The sequence below is a fragment of the Danio rerio genome, chromosome 12 (assembly GCF_052040795.2).
Source record: "Danio rerio strain M-AB ecotype USA chromosome 12, GRCz13ab, whole genome shotgun sequence".
Classification (NCBI taxonomy): domain Eukaryota; kingdom Metazoa; phylum Chordata; class Actinopteri; order Cypriniformes; family Danionidae; genus Danio; species Danio rerio.
Genome location: NC_141032.1, coordinates 42159240 through 42178032, shown reverse-complemented (window position 1 = coordinate 42178032; position 18793 = coordinate 42159240). Strand labels below are relative to the sequence as shown.

General features: G+C 37.3%; 1 protein-coding gene across 2 annotated transcripts in view; it reads right to left on the bottom strand.

Moving 5' to 3' along the window:
• cdh10b (cadherin 10, type 2b (T2-cadherin)) overlaps positions 1–18449 on the bottom strand; it is a 113877-nt gene extending 95428 nt beyond the window's left edge. Inside the window, exons 1-2 of one of the 2 annotated variants that reach the window (XM_087276890.1) lie at positions 18249–18449; positions 3248–3586 (exon numbers count right to left, since the gene is read on the bottom strand). In XM_087276890.1, the coding sequence (XP_087133016.1) occupies positions 3248–3445 (198 nt within the window). In that variant the 5' untranslated portion in view covers positions 3446–3586; positions 18249–18449. The remainder of the gene's footprint in view (positions 1–3247; positions 3587–18248) is intronic. The other variant, XM_087276891.1, reaches the window with a different exon arrangement.
• Positions 18450–18793: the final 344 nt, after the last annotated feature.

The following is an 18793-nucleotide window of genomic DNA, read 5'->3' as shown; positions in this document are numbered from 1 at the left end:
GGGTCTTCGCTTGCACTGATGCTGTAAATTCTGCTGTCTGACACCGTTGGGTTAAAAAAAAAAAACATTCTGATCTGACGCCACACAAGTTGTTTTTGATTTTAACTAGATCTTATTGTGCTATTAGGCCTATCTTTCAACCGCTGGTTTGATTTGTGTCCTGAGTTGATCTAAGCTAAAATACATCCATCGTGTATCAGGTTTTAAAGTAAGACTTTGAATACATCCCACACAATCATTTCGGGTTAGGAACATCAGGATGTGGTCATTAACATAAAGAGGGTTATTATTGCTTTTTGTATCCCACACATCGATTCATTTAATAGCCTACATTCTCATTGATTTTGTCCTAATACATCATTAGTTAGCATGCTGAAAGCATCAGCCGCTAGGCATGAGTTCATTTGATGTTTGTGATTCATGTTCGTAACTGACCCTTAGTGCTTGCTTGTGTTGTGTGTTAATGGTCAGACTGACTGGATTCAGACTCACTGTTTAAGCATCATGTAAGAAACAGCATGAGCATGGGTTTGAGACTTATTTTATTTATATATTTTAAGGGTTCATGCATTCTCTTTAATGAGCTTTCCCTTGCTCAAGTCTTTAAATATGCATATTCCTGAAATTTACTAATTTGTGTTGTGCTTAAAACCCTTAGAAAAAGTGATGTGGTGGTATCATAATATAGATGGAGTGGAATAAATATTGTATCCCTGGGAATCAACCCCAGGACCAACTTCCACTAAGGGGAGGGAATCTACTCAAGCATTTTAAATGCTTATGCAAACATTCATTTTTGTTCTAATAACCTAAAATAGGCTATACAGTGCTCCCTTGTTATTTGCAGGAGTTATGTTCTCAATATTGCCCGAAATAGGCAAAATCCATGAAGTACTAAGCTTTATTTTTTTTTTTTAATTATTATATATGTTTTAAGCAACCCAAGCTTATTCTGAAATTGTAGTCCCGCAGACATTTCTGGAGACCGTGATTTATGTGACCGTAAATACGTATGGCTGCATTTAATTTTTTTAAGCGAACACTACGGGGCGGTGTGACGCCGGTGTGACGCCAAGGACGAGTCAATGGGTAAAACCGTTTGGGTTTAGGGAAGGAGGAGGAGGAGAGTGGGTCGGCCGGTTGGCCCAGTCAATCATTCAGTCAGTCGGACACACGGTCGCTCAACAGCCGCCTCCGGCGGCTTTACACGAGAACAGCAGAGGCGTTTGAGATGCAAAAAAGCATGCACAACTGCCTCTCGCGGTTTCGCGAAAAAAAAATTGCACAAATACAAACCTCCCGGGACATATTTAGCGGCCTCCAGAAATGTGCGCTTGACTAAGTTTCCAGAATGAACCTGGTTGGTTTTGAGGCTGTGAAACCCTTCATTACACACTTTATAAACTTTTCTCAGTCAGACAGAATTTAAACACTCTCAAAGTTCAAACTTTCTTAAAAAAATAGGTCTAGTAATATAAAATAAAGCCAAAGATCAAAACCTGTTGTCAGGCGCAAAAATTCACCACTGTCAACAAAAGGTTCAAAAAGCTTGTGTGGATAATGTTGGCATCCAGCATAATGTTCTTTTTCCTGCTGTCATTGATCCACAAAACCAAAGCACATTCCATCTTTTAGGGGGTCACACACCTGATGCACCGCACACATGAAAATTGGAAGTAACGCAAACTGAAGGCGCACATTTGCATGTCATTTAAAATAATTATTCAGATGGTGATCTGTGGTGCAGCAGAAATACAAACAGTGTCCTCAGTCGTAAACTCAAAAAATAACTCACTGAACGAACTCGATTTAATTGAGAACAGGATTTCCATCCAATAAATTTGTTTAGCACCAACCAAACAAGAAACTATTTACAAAATTAAATGCAATTGAGTTGGTCCAACATTATTATTTTTCAAATAAAAGATTAAATATGTTTGTAAGTTTAAATACGTTTGTATTTTTATTTAACTTAATCTCCGTTACCTTAAACTCTGTCCGTTAACTTAAACTAAAAGTCTGATATTATCATACAAAATGTGTACATTTCAACATTTCTTACTTTTATTTAAAGTTATCCTAAATAAACCTAAAGAGCCATTTTAAGCATATTTCATGAGTTACATGTAAGAGTACTATGAATCAAAGTCATGCTATTTTGATTTATACAACTGTTCTGTGTTGTTTTTGAATCTGTTTTGGCTGTTAGTCGTGTGGTAATCTGCAAATAGCAGCACTCGTCCAGCCTCTTCACCCTTCAACCTTGTGTATTACTCTGCCCACATACAGCAACAAGCAGAGGACACTCTACAGTTTGACATAATGCTGCTGTTGGACAACAAAATTCAGTTTAAGGCTTTCTAGTGAAGAATGTAGTTGTTTAGATTGCAACTACGCAGTTTATTTATAAGGATAGTGCATATTTTAAATATTTATAATTTCAGAGAGACAGCGTGTCGACTGCCATTAGCTTGTCATTGAGCAGACCAAAGATAGTTGATGTTGCTCATCCACAAGATGGCAACAGAGAAAGCATAATAAGTACTTAGAGGAGAAAAACTGCATAATTTGTACCTAATCTGGTAGTGTTTGCTTTGCTTTGCTAAGACTTTTTCTGAGATAATTATTGTGATCTCACGCTTGCAACAAGAAATACTGGGAAATCTTTTTAGACTGATGGCATTTCATGACGTTCAGCCTTATAAATCTTAAAACATCAGCAAAAATCACTTGTTTTGTTATCACTTTAGACATTACGCTAGAGAATCATTCAAATTATAGCTCCAAAGTGAGGTTTGTGAAGTAGCAATGGTTTCTGCTGTTCTGACATCAGCTGCAGATGTGAATGAATGGCGGAAGAAAGTAGTTCCTCATACCAAATGGTTTTTAGACTCTCGTGTTTGATTTTCTTTTCTATACACACGATTATGTCATTGAACTCATAGCAGTGGAATATGGCTGTGTGTTGTCACTGGTGGGACACTATATACAACCATACTCATGTTAGTTTACTCATATGCAGTAGAACTACTATAGTTTTGTATCAGTTTGTTGTAACATTGAGGTTACTGAAAGAACATCATTGTATTATAATCTTGGATCTTTGTCCATAGTCATGCCATGGTACATCCCCTGAGTAAAGATCACTAGATTCACTTTGTACAAAATGATGTGGACACCCAGATCTACACGGTTAATGTTTAAAAAAGCAAAGAAAAAAAAAGTTTTAAAGAGTGACAGCCCATACCTTTCCGACATACTGCTTTCCAGTTCCTGTCCATTCCTCTAAGAGAAAGAAACTATTCCACATCCATCCTCGTTTAGTGCGGTGTAGAGTCCGTCCATCCCGATCCGACGTGCTAATTCCAGGCACCGGACGGATCATTGCGCTGCTCCAGCCCAGCAAGCAGAACAACAGGAGGAAAGTAAGTTGATTGATTATCATTGTATCCGATCACTCCTGGAGAGTCCTTGATAAGAAATCAATTAAGAAACAGAGCTCTGCGTCGAAGATACTGCTGAATGGCAGGGCTGACGAAATGGGGCATCTTATCCTTAATTCTCCTCAATTCTGTCTTCTTGAGGCCTGTGACAGATGGAAAAAAAAAAGATCTTTAAGAGACCATTCCAATGCAGCAACCTAGCTAAATTACCTGCTCTTAAATTTATGTTAGCTGACTAAAAATCGTGTCGGCTAACTAGAAACTTAATCGTTAGTATAGATTGATCACACAAAGACTAAGTGTTTTTTAGCACCCAGCAGTCACTTGGTGGTCTCTAATTGACAAACCTCACAAGGTTGACCATCTATAAACATTTACTCTAATAGATTTGCGCTCTTTCCCAAAACCAAACCAAAACCAATATTTTCTCACTGGCGACCAGTCATATATTGACATTAGGTTACTTCCCCTTCCCTTCATTCTGTGGCACTCTGGGTACCCTTTCTGCATTATTTTATAAGTGGCATCCTCTGATGCTTTTGCTTATTTACATTAAGTGTTCCATTTAAGGGTTGTATCTGTAAAATACGAATCGTGTTATAAACATGCACAATTTCAGAAATAATTTAGAGCACATCTCCCCACACCTACCCTAAACTGACCCACTTCTGAAAAAAAAAAAAAAAAAGACATAAATATGTTGCAGACAAATTAAAGTGGAGACACTTTGCAAAACAAAACAAAAGGCATTGGGTTGCAATCAGTTGCATCAAAGTCCTCTAAACTCATACAATGATGTTATCACTTACTTCCATTCGGCAGAATGAACCGTCAACTTCTCTGGCAATTGTTTCACACAGCAGATGCCCTTCTAGTCACACCCCAACACTGATAGTTCAACCCTCAGTGCTGGAAAACACCCACTTCCACTTATAAACTACAGCCAATTTAGTTTATCAAATTCACCTATACCACATGTCTTTGACAGTGGGGTAAGCCGGTGCACTCGGAGGTAACCCACAAAGGCACAGAGAAAACATGCAAACTCCACATAGAAATGCTTTGTGGTCCAGCTGGGATTTGAACCAGCAACCTTCCTGCTCTCAGGCAACCATGCTAACCACTTAGCCATTGTGCCATTCTCAGTATCATTATGTAAAGAATAATTTATAAACAGTAATCTTCGATTTTAATTGCTGAAAACGATATCTCCCCCCTCGCTGATATCCTCCGATTCACAAGATGCTCCCACATTAGCATGGAGCAATCAGTCACAAAATCAGTAAATAGAATTTGACAGCTGAAGCTGACGTAAAACTTTTTTTTTTTTTTTCAGAGGCAATATTTTAATTTGACAACATAAGAGCTGCATGGTAGATGGAGATGGCGATTTTGTCAATTCCTAGCAGAAATACTTTGTGCTGCCCTAGGAAAGATGGAATTTTCATATCTCTCAAGTAAATTGCAGCTGTTGTAGTATCCGCCTGCAATATCATGTGTTTAATGGCAACTGGCTTGGTTTAGTTCTAGTCGCTGGCTTACATGCTCATAAATGTGTCCATTTTGTAGTGTGAGTAAGTAATGTGTAGCAAATGTATCATGTATGGACATACACCCAAAGGTTTTACTACACCACCACCAGTGTGCAGCATCTACTTGGATAATGCAATGGCAGCCACAGGACAACGGCGTGCTCATCACACACCAGGGGGAGTGGAAAGACAGTGATACAGCCATTTCAGTGGATGGGGATGATTGAGAGGCCATGATGGGTAAGGGCAGATGGAGGGAAATTTGGCCAGGACACCGGGGTTACACCCCTACTCTTTACGAGAAAAGCCATTTTTAATAATCAAAGAGAGTGAAGACTTCAGTTTAACGTTTCATCCAAAAGACAGCTCTCACTGACAGTACAGTATCCCCTTCACTATACTGGGGCATTAGGACTCACACAGACCGCAGATTAAGTGCCCCCTGCTGGCCTCACCAACATCACTTTCAACAGCAACCTAGTTTTCCCATGTGCTCTGCCATTCAGACCAGGCTCAGCCCTGCTTAGCTTCAGTGAGTAACCGGTCTTGAGCTGCAGGGTGATGTGGCTGTAAATAAAATAGTTTTGGTTGTTTAATTTAGAACGGCAAATTATGTTCAGTTGAATTCATGGTCATGTCTATAGTGCTTTTACAATGTAGATAAAGTTCTAGTTAATTGCAACTGGTTCAGTCTAGTTCAGTGTAATGTAAATGTCACTGCTGAAAGCTGAAACACTGAAGAACAAATCCAACAATGCATATTTAATCAATGTGCATTTTGTAATTTAATCATAAAAATGGATGACCCTGCTAATCAAAAAATGACACCAGAGGGTTACCCAGAGCATCATAAACTCTCAGAAATAAAGGTACATGAGCTGTCACTGGGGTGGTATCTTTTCAAAAGGTACAAATTTGTATCTAAAAGGTCCATTTTAAGATGTCAAAAGTATTAGTAGCACTAGTAGTGTTCCTCTTAAAATTTGTAGGTACTAATATATACTTTTGAGGTACCAATATGGACCTATAGGTACAAATGTGTTCATTTTGAAAAGTGACAGCGCGCATACCTTTATCTCTAAGGCATTTACACTGCAGATTTTGATGGTCAATTCTGATTTTGTGACTGTATCAGATTTTATTTATTTTATTTTATTTTTTATGACCTGCTTACATCATCTTTTAAAAGTGACTCGTATCAGATCCGATCGTCTGCATTCCCACAGCACACAACAAAGGCGCAATGACCAGGAAAAAAAGAGCGGGCGCTGACAGCTAACAGCTGACAATTAAAGAGTGTTCGTTTCTCTATTCCTGTATATAATCTGTTCGCAGCTTTTGACAAGCTGTTTTACTATAGTTTATGACAGAAAGGTTCTCATTTGTCCATCTTCTTTTGATAAATAGGATTTTTTAAACCCTTAGGCATCTTAAAATATTGCCAACGGCTTGATTTATGCACGTGATGTAGCTGTGCACTAGTTTTATATTAGTTTATATTGGTTACGTGGCGGACATTGTGCTTTCTCGCTCTCGTTAGCATGCTTAAATACCTGTGCTATATGACAATATAAAAGCTGTTTAAGTCCTCGTGTATGAGATTAAAGGTTTCGGACTTTGCTGAAGGCTGTTCTGAATTGAAATTCAGACTTGACGTCATTCGCTACGGTTTTTAATGACGCGCAACTCATATTGACAGGTGAAAATCCGATCTACCTGCTTACATTGCGGACACGAGAACACAGATCCGATTCACATCGGATAAATTTCCACACATGAGCAAGGCCTGAATCTGATGTAAGTAAATCGGAATCCATGCGATTTGTTCCTGCTTACACGTACATGGGCTATATCCGATCTGTGCCATATGGGAGAAAAAAATCGGAATTGAGTCACCCGAACAGTTCAGTGTAAATGCGGCCTAAGAGTGTAGAGTGAAGAGAACTGACTGGGATTGAGAATGTGTTGACTCGAAGTGTGCCAAAGCCTCTCAACTTCCAACGCTATACCACAAACCAGCATAAAAGAAGGCAGTGGCTCGCCAAAGTGGTCTCTCCTCTAGGACTAGTCCTGATAGGTAATTTGGAGGATGTATGCATAATTTATCGGCTTTTGGAAGTTAATCCTAATAAATCTTTTTTTCCCTCATTTGACAAAAGCCCATTTTCCAGGCGTCTGCTGGAAAAGGCCAGGAAGCCAGGTTAGCCTGACAGGCATTCATTACGGCAAGCGTCTCCAGGGGTCTCGCGAGCAAACGAGGAGCAGATTCATAATGTTGTGGCGTTTTTTGTTTAACGATCTGAATCAAAGAACAGAAAAGAAGGGGAGGCCAGGGGAAAGGGAGGGGAGAAGAAAGAAATAAAACACACACAGTGTCAGTGGGGCCATCTCAACGAACAAAGCGATTCCTTTCTTTGTCTAAGAGCAAATTAGGGCTCTGGTTCTATTTGATGTGACTGAAGCTATGCATGTAAATGAACATTGTCTTGTGAATACGAATCAAATAATTTACTTAATGAGATATGGATGAAGTTAGGAATTATTCACTAGGCGGCTTCGGAGTGCGCAGACTACTGTAATTTGTGGAATCACTGGCTTCGCTAATGCGAGTAATGAATTTTGTCAGCCCCAGCAGAAGAGGCCTTTTGTGGGCCAATCTTCCGTTCAGACATATGTTTCAATGCAGCTCAGGGTGAGCAAGCAGGGCAGAACTTTGACATTCTGAAGGTCCTCATGAATTAAACATGATTTTTTTTTATTTTCACGAGACCAAGCTGAGCCTTTCACATCCGGTATGAATCATACATTGGCACGAACTGAGGCAGTCTGTGTCTATGTAAGGAAAGTGACGCCTACATTTGATTTTTTTTGGAGTAAAGGGTCGTACAGATCATACAGAAGCATGTAATCAGCAGCTGGCATCGAAAAAACCCACTCAAGTCTCTGGCGTGACCTTGGCGGACAGATCCAGATAAATATCCATCTGTCAGTGTCATGGTCCGCAACCGACTTGATTGATTTAACGCTTTCTATGACACGTATTCCATCCGTGGTCTCAGCTCAAGGGCGAACGTGGACAAAAGAGTCATAAAAATGGCTTCTGATTCACGCATGTTTTTAAAAGCTTGATGAAGTCTGAGTGTTCGTGGTTCCCGCTTCTTTCAGGGGACTGATTGATTTATTGGAGCTTTCACTGACAAGACATTTAACTATTAATTGAATCCCATGCATCTCCTCTAAAATTTCCTTGAGGAAATAAAAACAAGTGGCTAGAAAATGTTTGCATTTACTAAGTGTAGAGCTGTAGATTATTCATACTGCTGAAGGCTTTCTCAGGAGAAAAAAAAAACTTTAAGAAGTACAAGGCATTTTTCATTTTAGGATTTCTATATTTTATGTACTTGTTTATATTCCATGTATTTTCTGATGAAGTCTGATGAAATGAATTGCAGTTCAACCCGCGAATGCTGCTGAAGAATTTATGTTCTTGCTCCTTCATAGATAGCTTTTTATTTTCCTCAGATTTGTCTTATTGAAGTATTTTCATTGGGTTCTACTAAAATCCGTCAGAAGAAATAAATAGCTAAAAAAAGTTGTGAATTGGTGACAAACAGTAAAGGAGTATAGATCTATTAAATGTATGTGGAAAGTAGTAGAGATCTGTAGCACTACAGTCTATTTCAGACTTTTTCATAAGAAAAATATAATAAGCAGGAGTCCTTTATCTTTTGTTTATGTGCTTTATATCCTTTTATTGAACGCTTTTTAAAAGTTTACTGGAGTGTGAAAATTAGTTCCCCCGTCATTGAGTTGTTTCATTTAAGCATTATATTTTGTCTCAGACAATTTTCCTGAAATCCCTAACAGCTGCAAAATAGACATGTCTAGCTTTATCTCAAATTCAAAAGAAGCGCATCCAATTTACTCTATACTTTAGTTTTTATTTTAAGCTCAAGAGATACTTTTAATGGTCACACTTACAATAAGGTTTCATTAATTGATGTATTTAATAACATTATCTGGTAGCACTTTATAATTACACACTATGAATCCTCTATTACGCATTAGCAAATAGTTAATTCATTATTTGTTAAGCATTATCTCTACATTAATAGGTGTTAGTAAGAAGTTTATAACTGCTGATAAAAATGCTCTATCTTTGACCCTAAGGCACATGTATAATGTGCTTAATGATTGTTTTCATACGTTGTTAATGATTAATTTTTCATAACCAAATGCAGTATTGCATTATTTACAAACCAAATATCATAATGCATAAGTAAATTATTAATAAACTATTCAAATGAACTTTTATATATCTTATTATTCAGGCATATATTAAAAGTTACTTTGTATGTTAATAAATGCTTTATTAACTCAGCTTCATCCACTAATCCCGGGGATCCCAAACTTTTCAGCCTGTGACCCCCAAAATAACAATACCAGTGACTCGAGACCCCCACTATCCAGGTGGTTATAAATATACAAACCTTGCACTCAACAGCGCACACACACACACTAATAGGCCCAAGTCTAATCTTGGTGTAATTTTGCAGACCTCCACTCGGAGACCATCCTTCATGTTCAGTCATGACCTGCACCTGACGTCATTGCTGTGTCCTAATACAATCTATTCTCCCTAGTAGTCACAATCCAATGGAGAAAAAAAAAAAGTCAAAAGGCTGTTGGCTTTTTATTTACATGTTGTTGTTTTTTTATGTAATTATTAACTACTATTTTATCTTCTGTAGGTTATAGATAAAATATGGTAATTCTAATAGTTTAATACAATTAAATAGACTTTTGGAAATCACCAAGCAACCCCCCATTGTCCCATGATCCCCCCTAAAGCGACGACTATTTATGCTTTGTAAATCCCTTGCAAGTAGTTATTAACTGCTTACTAACACCTAATAATGTAGAGATAATGCTTAACAAATAATTAATTAACTATTTGCTAATGCTCAATAAATTATTCATAGTGTGTAGTTATTATAAAGTGTTACCCAATAATTTTGAACAATACTTGTACATCATACATTCAACATTTACTAATGCATTATTAAAAGTCGAGTTCATGCTTGCCAACATAAATAAATGCATCGTGAGTTAACATGAACTAACAAGCAACTGTATTTCCATTAACTAACGTTAACTAACATGAACAAATATTTAAATAAATGCATTGTTCATTGTTGGTTCATGTTAATAAATGCATTAACTTAACTAATACAACTGTATTGTTGGTGGCACTGTGGCTCAGTGGTTAGCACTGTCACCTCACAGAAAGAAGGTCACTGGTTTTGAGTCCTGGCTGAGCCAGCTGGCATGTCTGTGTGGAGTTTAAGTGTTCTCCCTGTGTTGATGTTCCAGATGCTCCAGTTTCCCCCACAGTCCAAAGACATACGCTACAGGTGAAATAAAGATACTAAATTCGCTGTAGTGTATGAGTGTGAGTATGAATAAATGTGTACGGGAGTTTCTAGGTTGCAGCTGCATCATACATATGCTGGAATAGTTGGCGGTTAATTTCGCTGTTGCGACCTCTGAAATAGAGTGAAATGAATGAATGAATGAACGAACGAACGAACAAACAAACAAACGAACGAATGAACGAACGAACGAACGAACCTTTATTGGAAAGTGTTAGCCTTCTAATAATGCTGGAGACCCGTAGCCATTGGGTTCCATAGTAGGAAAACCTAAATGTTTAGTAGTAAATGACTACTGGTTTCCATTCTTCAAAGTATCATATTTTGCAGTATGTTTAACAGAAAAAAAAGAAACCTGTAATGTTTTGGATCATTTGAAGGTGAATAAATTAACATTTTTAATAAAGTTTTCATTATAGAGCTTGTCAATAAGAGTTTATGGTACCACTTTAGTTGAGATCACAATTGATGGTATTAATAAACCGTTAACCAACACTACTAGCTTAATAAACTACTAATTAGCTGTTTTAGTTAGTAGGCTGGAAGTTGCGTTTAGGTTTTGCCTGGGATTAGGGGATTCAGAATAAGATCATACATTATAACTAATAAACAGTTAATATCTTAATAATGGGTATGTAATAAGCCAGTACTCTGTAAAAATAGTTGGGTTAGAAATACCTCAACATACAATCCAACTATTATAGCACTTTCCCAACTTATTTTAATCCAATGCATTGGGTTATTTTGATCAAATATTATTAGTATTATTTTTTTTCCCATTCTGGTGTTACTATTGCTACTATTACTAGTACTACTATTACTTTTCTGAATCTCAATTTCTTGGGAAAGCCAGAAACTTAAATAAAATCTAGCATATTTATGTTTTTATTCTAGTATTTAAATGCTACAATATAGTTTTTTTAGCGAAAATAAATGTTTTTTTTTAGTTTTTTTTTTTTTAAAAAAGGCAACATACCTTTACCAAGACTGGGCGCGACGCCAGGTTGATGTCTCTGTTGGGTCCTAAAGAATGACGGCCAACTATATCTCAAATATGTGTGTCAATCCCCCCTTAAAAATGTAGAAATGCACACGGAAGGTAGATAAACTGTTTTTATCGGTTTATTATAGCTCGATTTCGAAGCAATTGTATCATCATTAATTAAGAGTGCTGGTGAAGTGGATATTACAATCACAAGAGAGAGGTAAACATGATAAAAATACCATAAATATTATTGCATTGGAGCTTAAATAAACATTATAACGTAAAACAACATTATGCACGCATATCAACAGCTGTTGATCAGTTGACTGTTGAAATTCAAATTTTTAACCCAACTGGTTGAGTTATTAATAACCAAATGAAGGTTAAAAATAACCCAGCAAAGCACCAAAGATTTTGAACTCAACCATTGGGTTAAATAAATAACTCAAAGTTTTTTAGAGTGTAGATAATAGCACAAATTGTGGCCTAAACCAAAGTGCTACAGAGTTAATCTCAACAATACACACATATCTAAAGATACCACATAGACACAAATGAACACTGAATTACAGTGAGAGGACGCAGCTTTAAAAAGTGGTCAGCATAGCTCAGATGCTTGACTTTTTATTGCAGACTGTGGAATGTTGGCAAATCTAAAAGCAGTTTATGAGATTACAAAATGTGATTACTGAGAAAATCTGATAAACAGGAGATTTGAGCTATTAAAAGTTTGTATCCGTGCATATGTTTACTGTACACGCTGAATGGAAGAATGCTCAAATGATTTGCGGTTCTCATTGTTCATGGGTGTTGTTCAAGAATTGACGTTTACCTCCTCAGGGTGCTTTTGTTTTCATTAGGCATGGCGAGGCGAGTTATCAAATCACACGCTGTACACGTTTTTTTTTTGCAAGTTTACACAACATAATAATATAGTGAGAGGAGCTGTATATATCCAGCTCAGCCAGAGAGATGTTAACACTACAGCGGTAAAATGATGTTGCCTGTGAAAAGGCCCAGACAGGAGATGTGTGTTTCTGTGATAACTGCAGGACTCGCAGGGTGCCAGAAATCCAGAGATTAAAAAAAAAAAAAAAAAAAAAAGACCAAGAAGAAAAAGTGCACTCTTCCACTGCAATGTCAAGAATGTTCTGGGGAGAGGGAGAGAAAAAAAGTGTCCAAAATTGCGTGCACCAATTTATGCATGGTGATTCTCATGATTGCATTTTCTAATTATCATTCAAGGCTGTCCTTGAGGTTTAATAGCATTCTGGATATTAATCTTTGATACAGCATGCCTATTAAGCATTAGGCCAGCAAATCGTTTTATTATTATTTTGTCTGTTACGTTACATCCAACAAAAAAAAAAGAATTTATAATATTTCACCAGATGTTTAGGACTGTCACTTAATTATCACGCTTTGATTAGTGCATTAAAAACTTATTTATGCAAGCCAGTGAGGGAGGATCCCTGATACTATATAGGTGGAGGCACAAGGGAGTCAAGCAGAGGAAGAATCTTCTCACTTGCCTTATTATAAGCGCCTAATTAGAGTGTTTGTGTGAGTCTAGGTGTGTGGACATGCTAGTCGAGACAAAATGAGGTAATGCTATATAATTATGAATTAATTGACCGAGAGGACAACACAGACTCAATGTCCTCAACAGAACATTGACTCTGTTGTTCACTGTTCCACTCATTTAAAGTAACACTCCACATTTATTTATTTTTTAATAGTCTCATTTTACAATTCTCTTAGTGTTGAACAGTTGAGTTTTACCATTGTTGAATCCATTCAGCTGTTCTCTGGGTTTCCTGGAGCACTTGATTTTTCTGTAGTTACATAGTGTACTAAGACTGAGAGAAAATGAATCATATGCCATTATGACCAGAAACAATACTCTGATTCTGGTGTAATAATCAGGGAAATTTGCTGTCCATTTGCTGTGCCATGGCTGCAGCAAGCGCAATGATCTTATGCAGCGCTGTTGACTAGCTAGGGACTGTTTTCAGGGGTTGTTGCTAGAGGGGATACAGCTGCGAGAGAACAACACAGACTCAATGTCCTCAACAAAACATTGACTCTGTTGATGATTGTTCCACTCATTTAAACTAACACTCCACTTTTATTTTTTATTTTTTTATTTTTAATTAATTAAATTTTTTTTTTTACATATTTTTTTTAATTTAATTTTTATTTTTATTTATTTATTTTTTTTTTGTGAAATGGGGTCATTTTACATCTCCCCTTGTGTTAAACAATGGAGTTTTACCATTTTTAAATCCATTCAGCTGATCTCTGGGTTTTCTGCAGGGCTTTTAGCTTAGCTTAGCATAAATAATTGAATTGGATTAGACCATTAGCATCTTGCTCAAAAACATCATATTTAAAGCTTGACTTTTCTGTAGTTACATTGTGTACCAACACCAACAGAAAGTGAATTGTATGCCATTATGACTATAAACTATACTCTAATTTTGGCATAATGAACAGGAAAAATTTGTTGCCGTACCATTTGCTGCATTAAGTGCAATGATATTATGCAGCACTGTTACCTAGCTGAAGACTGTTTTCCAGGTTTGTTGCTAGAAGGGATACAGCTGTGGCCGGAGTTTAACACAAATTATTTAATTTTTTTGTATTTTATTAACATATACTCCTACCCCAACTGTAAACCCAGTCATCATAGTAATGTAAAGACAATAATCATACTGAGTATTATTCATATTATTTATTCAATTACCGATTAGTTAGATCTTTTATTTACTTACCCCTATCCCAACCCTAAACCCAACCCTCACAGCAATGTAAACAATCCAGGCTGATTACTGATATGTACCCCTGTATACATTTCTTAAGATCACGAAATACATCCCAGAGGTAACAGTAGCATGCTGTTCTCACGTAACACTACAAGGCCGATGTTGACTGACTAATGAATGGTTGACTAACTGACTGATTGATCAATAACTCCAACCACCATCTTCTCTAAACCAACCGATAGTGTTTTCAAAAGCATTGATTGACTTGATCAGCACTTCCCTAAACCCAACCGACAGTGTTTTCAAAAGCAATCTAGAAAATGAAAAGCTCTTACAGCCACGTAGCTTTTACCATGTTTTCAGATCATCACCCTGTTATTTAGTACACTCTCAGAAATAAAGGGAACTGTCACTGTCACATTTTAGGTACATTTGGGCACTAATATGCACCTTTGAGGTACCACTGTGGACTCTTTGGGTACAAATATGTATCTTTTGAAAAGGTACTGCCCCAGTGACAGGTCCTGTACCTTTATTTCTGAGTGTGAGAGTTTAATTTTTGTTTTTTGTTTTACCTGCTTACTGGAAATGTTTTTTGCCAGTCTTGAACCCTGTCATCTGGGTCAACTTCTTTCTGTACCTTAAGTCTGGCAGCTTACATGGTGAGCTACTAGTAACAGTGTAAAAGTGTAAAAGCCATCCACGAGTAGGTTAGCGGTCAGCCCATATCGCAAAAAAAAAAAAAAAAAAAAAAACAAGCTGTCGACAGCATCATACCATCCCGTAGCGTTTGTTTTAAAGAAGTAATGCAGTCACACGTAGCTTTGGCTACATAATTTGCACTCTCTAGAAATGTATACAGGGGTACATTTTCAAAGTTTTAATTATTGCTGTGCAGTGAGTATGTGCAGTGTATGAGTATATGCAGTGAGTATAACAAAAAGTATGCTATATTTATGTGCATATCTGCAGTTTAAGTGCTACATAATATCATTGTGCCTGCTGCAGCAATGTTCCTTGATCATTGCCCTGAATTGCGAAAATAGTTAGCCTACACTGTAAAAAAAATCTTGGGTGCCTTAAATTTTTAAGCCGAATTAAATTAACCTTATTAGTCCACTGAACTCATATTATGTTCAACTGACTTAAAACAGCTTGCGTAACTTATAAAACTAAGTTAGAACATGATTTACTTAGATTAATAAGTTACAATGACCTAAAAACATATACTGTCAGGACTAATTGATCATACATTTTTTTTTACAGTGTAGAAAATGAGTGAGATGCTAATGGTCTAATCTAATTCAATGATGTGTGCTAAGCTAAGCTAAAGTGCTCCTGCCAGACTGAGAGATGAGCTGAGTGGTTTCAAAAATGCTAAAACTCAACTGTTTAACTTAAGGTAACTTAGAAAATATGCCTATTTCCAAAAAAACCTTGTGTGCACAGCCATAGTGATATTTTTCCATGAGAAGCTTTTATCATTTGCAGGCTTGACCGACAGTGATTAACCATTCAAGTCTGTTAGTGAAAACACAACCCCGCCATAGTCTTTCAATGTAATTGCTGTTGTCCTGTCTGCAAGTTACTGCTATATTTCTCCAGAGCTTTATAAAAGCAGTCTGGGCCAGCATTGTCTTTAGGGAATACATCTGCCAGTGTTCAGCACAGCTTCGTTCACTCATGCTATCTGGCTCCAAACACCCTCCGCTCTTGTTCCCTCCCTAGCATATTCCCCTTAAGACCATATCAGACACGGATCATTTAGGGAAACTGGGTTATTTCTGTCCACACCTGACTGTGTTCTGATGGATGTCTGGAGCCATAATGCAGCTTGTGTCTGCGCATTTGTCGTGCTTATTATTGCTGGGGGAAAGTTTTACAGCGCTCTTCTTTTTTTTTTTTTGTGACCTCATGATTTTGACATCTCGAGTGCTAAGAGACTGGGGGTGAGTTTGACAGAAGAACTTCACTCCTGGAAACCGGATGAACAAATAGGTTAATAATGAATAGACTGCAAACATGCTAAAAGATTGAAATATTGCCAGAGGCCTGTCTGATATCTGAAAATCCAAGCAGCCGCCTGGTCTGTCCAGATTACTCGCAGACCGTCAACCTGAATAATGATTGACAGGGTTTTTTTGTTTGTTTTTTTTTTAACTATGGCAGAGCTTTTGTGTCAGAGTAGGTCAATGCTGCAGGTTTGTTTAAGAAAGATTGTGTGGTTTTGAATGGTTGTTTGTGAAAGCAGAGTCAAGGCGGATTAAAATGATTGAAGATGAACTATGATGAAGACTGGGTTACATTGCTGCTCGGCACTGATTTTTGAGCCACTTGGTGGAGCTAACTCTCTCTCTCTCTCTCTCAGATAACACTGAAACTTCTCTATCTGTGCCTCGCTCTGTTTCCCAGTGTTTATCATGCGTTTTCAGTTTAATATGGTAAGGATAAATGCTAATGGTTTTGTCTTGAAGGCAGGACACAGGCGATGGATGCTGACTGACGTTTTATCTTAATTTTCAGATTAATATTTTATGTTAATTACATTTATAATTTGATAAATCATGTCATATTTGTATGTTCATTACATATTTTAAGAATATATCTTAAGGTTAATTTAAACTCTCTCTCTTTTTTATCATTTAAATCAAAGTGCAGAGGTATGCAGTTACTGTGAGAATCATTTAATGAAAAATATTTCAGCTCATCCTGACATTTCCATCTATAAAAGCTCATAATTCTGAAGAAAATTGTTGAGATCTCTTTCAAACCAGACTGTTTAAGTAAAATGGGATACATGTTGTTTTAACAAATTACTCTATATGAAGAGTTCACATGCAAAACCTCTAAATTCCTTATCTAATGAATCTAAATTGAGCATTTTTTTTCTCAGTCCAAAGGTTTATATGCTGTTATTAGGCTTTAAAGGCAATACAAATAACCTATTTCTCACTATAAAAGTGAAATATTTGAAACTACACAGGAAAAAAAAAAGGAAAAATTCTCATTTTAGAAGAATTCGAATGACATTTAGAGGCTTTTGCATCTGAACTCTTCATATATGCATCCAGTTGAAGCTCATTGAGAAAATGCTGAGATGATGATGATATATTATCTATAATATTTACCAAAACTGTGTTTAAAATGGATAAAACAAGTTTTATACGTCTGTACGTTTCTATCTTGACTTATGTCTCCTAAACGTGTGTGTTTGCTCGTTCTGTCAGTGACAGATCTTCTGTCCGCCGGCTTTAGTGTGTTTGCAAGTGAATCGTGTTGCACTGAAAGAGATGCTATTAGTGTAGCTAATTTAGAAAGCAGAAATGCAACAAGCACTTTAGAGGTTAATTTGTGTTGGACAATAATGACCACTCGCTAATGACCTCCAATACTGAGATCCAGTTGATCGGGCTGTATTCAGCACTGTGTGTGTATGTGTGTGAGTGAAAGAAACAGTGAGTGATTAGGCATGAGCAGTGGGATAGACTCTCGCTGTGTCCGATGCAATACATATTTATGAAATATTCCAGCACATCTCTCTCGCACACATACACACACACCGTTTATCTTCAAACCGATGCAGCCTGTAAAATAGCTGCCAGATGACACACAGGTCAAGGCAATTAATCGGCTTACCGAAATCAAAAGCATTTCTATAATTGCAGGATTCATAACAGAACGACGCTCAAATCAAATCACCGCAGTGCTGCCAGCCTGTATGAAGTTTTTGACACACCTTTTGCCATCTCAATTTTTAAATCACACCTAGAACAATCAGTCCCACCTATTTCATCTTATTCAATGTAGTATTTGATCTAAAAACAATTTCCATCCTCACTAGGAATGAAAACCATTCAAATCTTCTGAAAGTACCAACATTGCACCTCTTCTCGCAGGTGACTTGAAGTGTCTAAAGATAAAATTCAACAGTTCAAGCTACTAATTCCGTTTCTTTTCAGCGAAATCCTCAAGTCCTTGAACATAAAACAGGCATTGAGACATTCTCAAAGGCGACCAAACTGTCTCTTTAGACCCTGTTCCCATATTCTCCGAAACCACCTGCAAAAGAAACTAATCAACCGTCTACTCACACTCTCTTTTTGAGCTTGCCACGTCTTTCTCAGCTGCTTTAAATCCGTCTCTTTAATCAAATAGTTCCTCCAGTGTGAAATGATCTCCACAGTAACCACTCTGCAGGGCACATCTGTCTTAATGATAACCTTTAGATTCAGCGAGCGGGAGAGAAAATTACGTACATGACTGCTCTCTTTCCGGACTCTCCTCATCCGTCTGAGCAGGAGTGAGGGACCGAGAGCAGAAGAGCAACAGAGCTGGAGAGAGAGAGAGAGAGGGAGGGACGGACGAGAGAGAGAAAGAGAGAGAGTTTTACCTCAGTCGTCTACACTCCATTGTTTTCTGCTGTGTTTTCAGCCACACTTTTATATCTTCTTAGCGTAAGCTCTACGCCTGTCACCTTCCCTTTTTAGGTTTTTGCTATAATTGTCCTGAAGCTGCTTTAAAAGTCTCTCTGCTTTATTTTTTAGTCATTTATTTTTCTCATTCAGCTCTCTTTTGTTCTAAATTCTTCCAATTTCCCCTTTTTTCTTTCACATGCGCCCTTTTGAGTGCCAGGCAG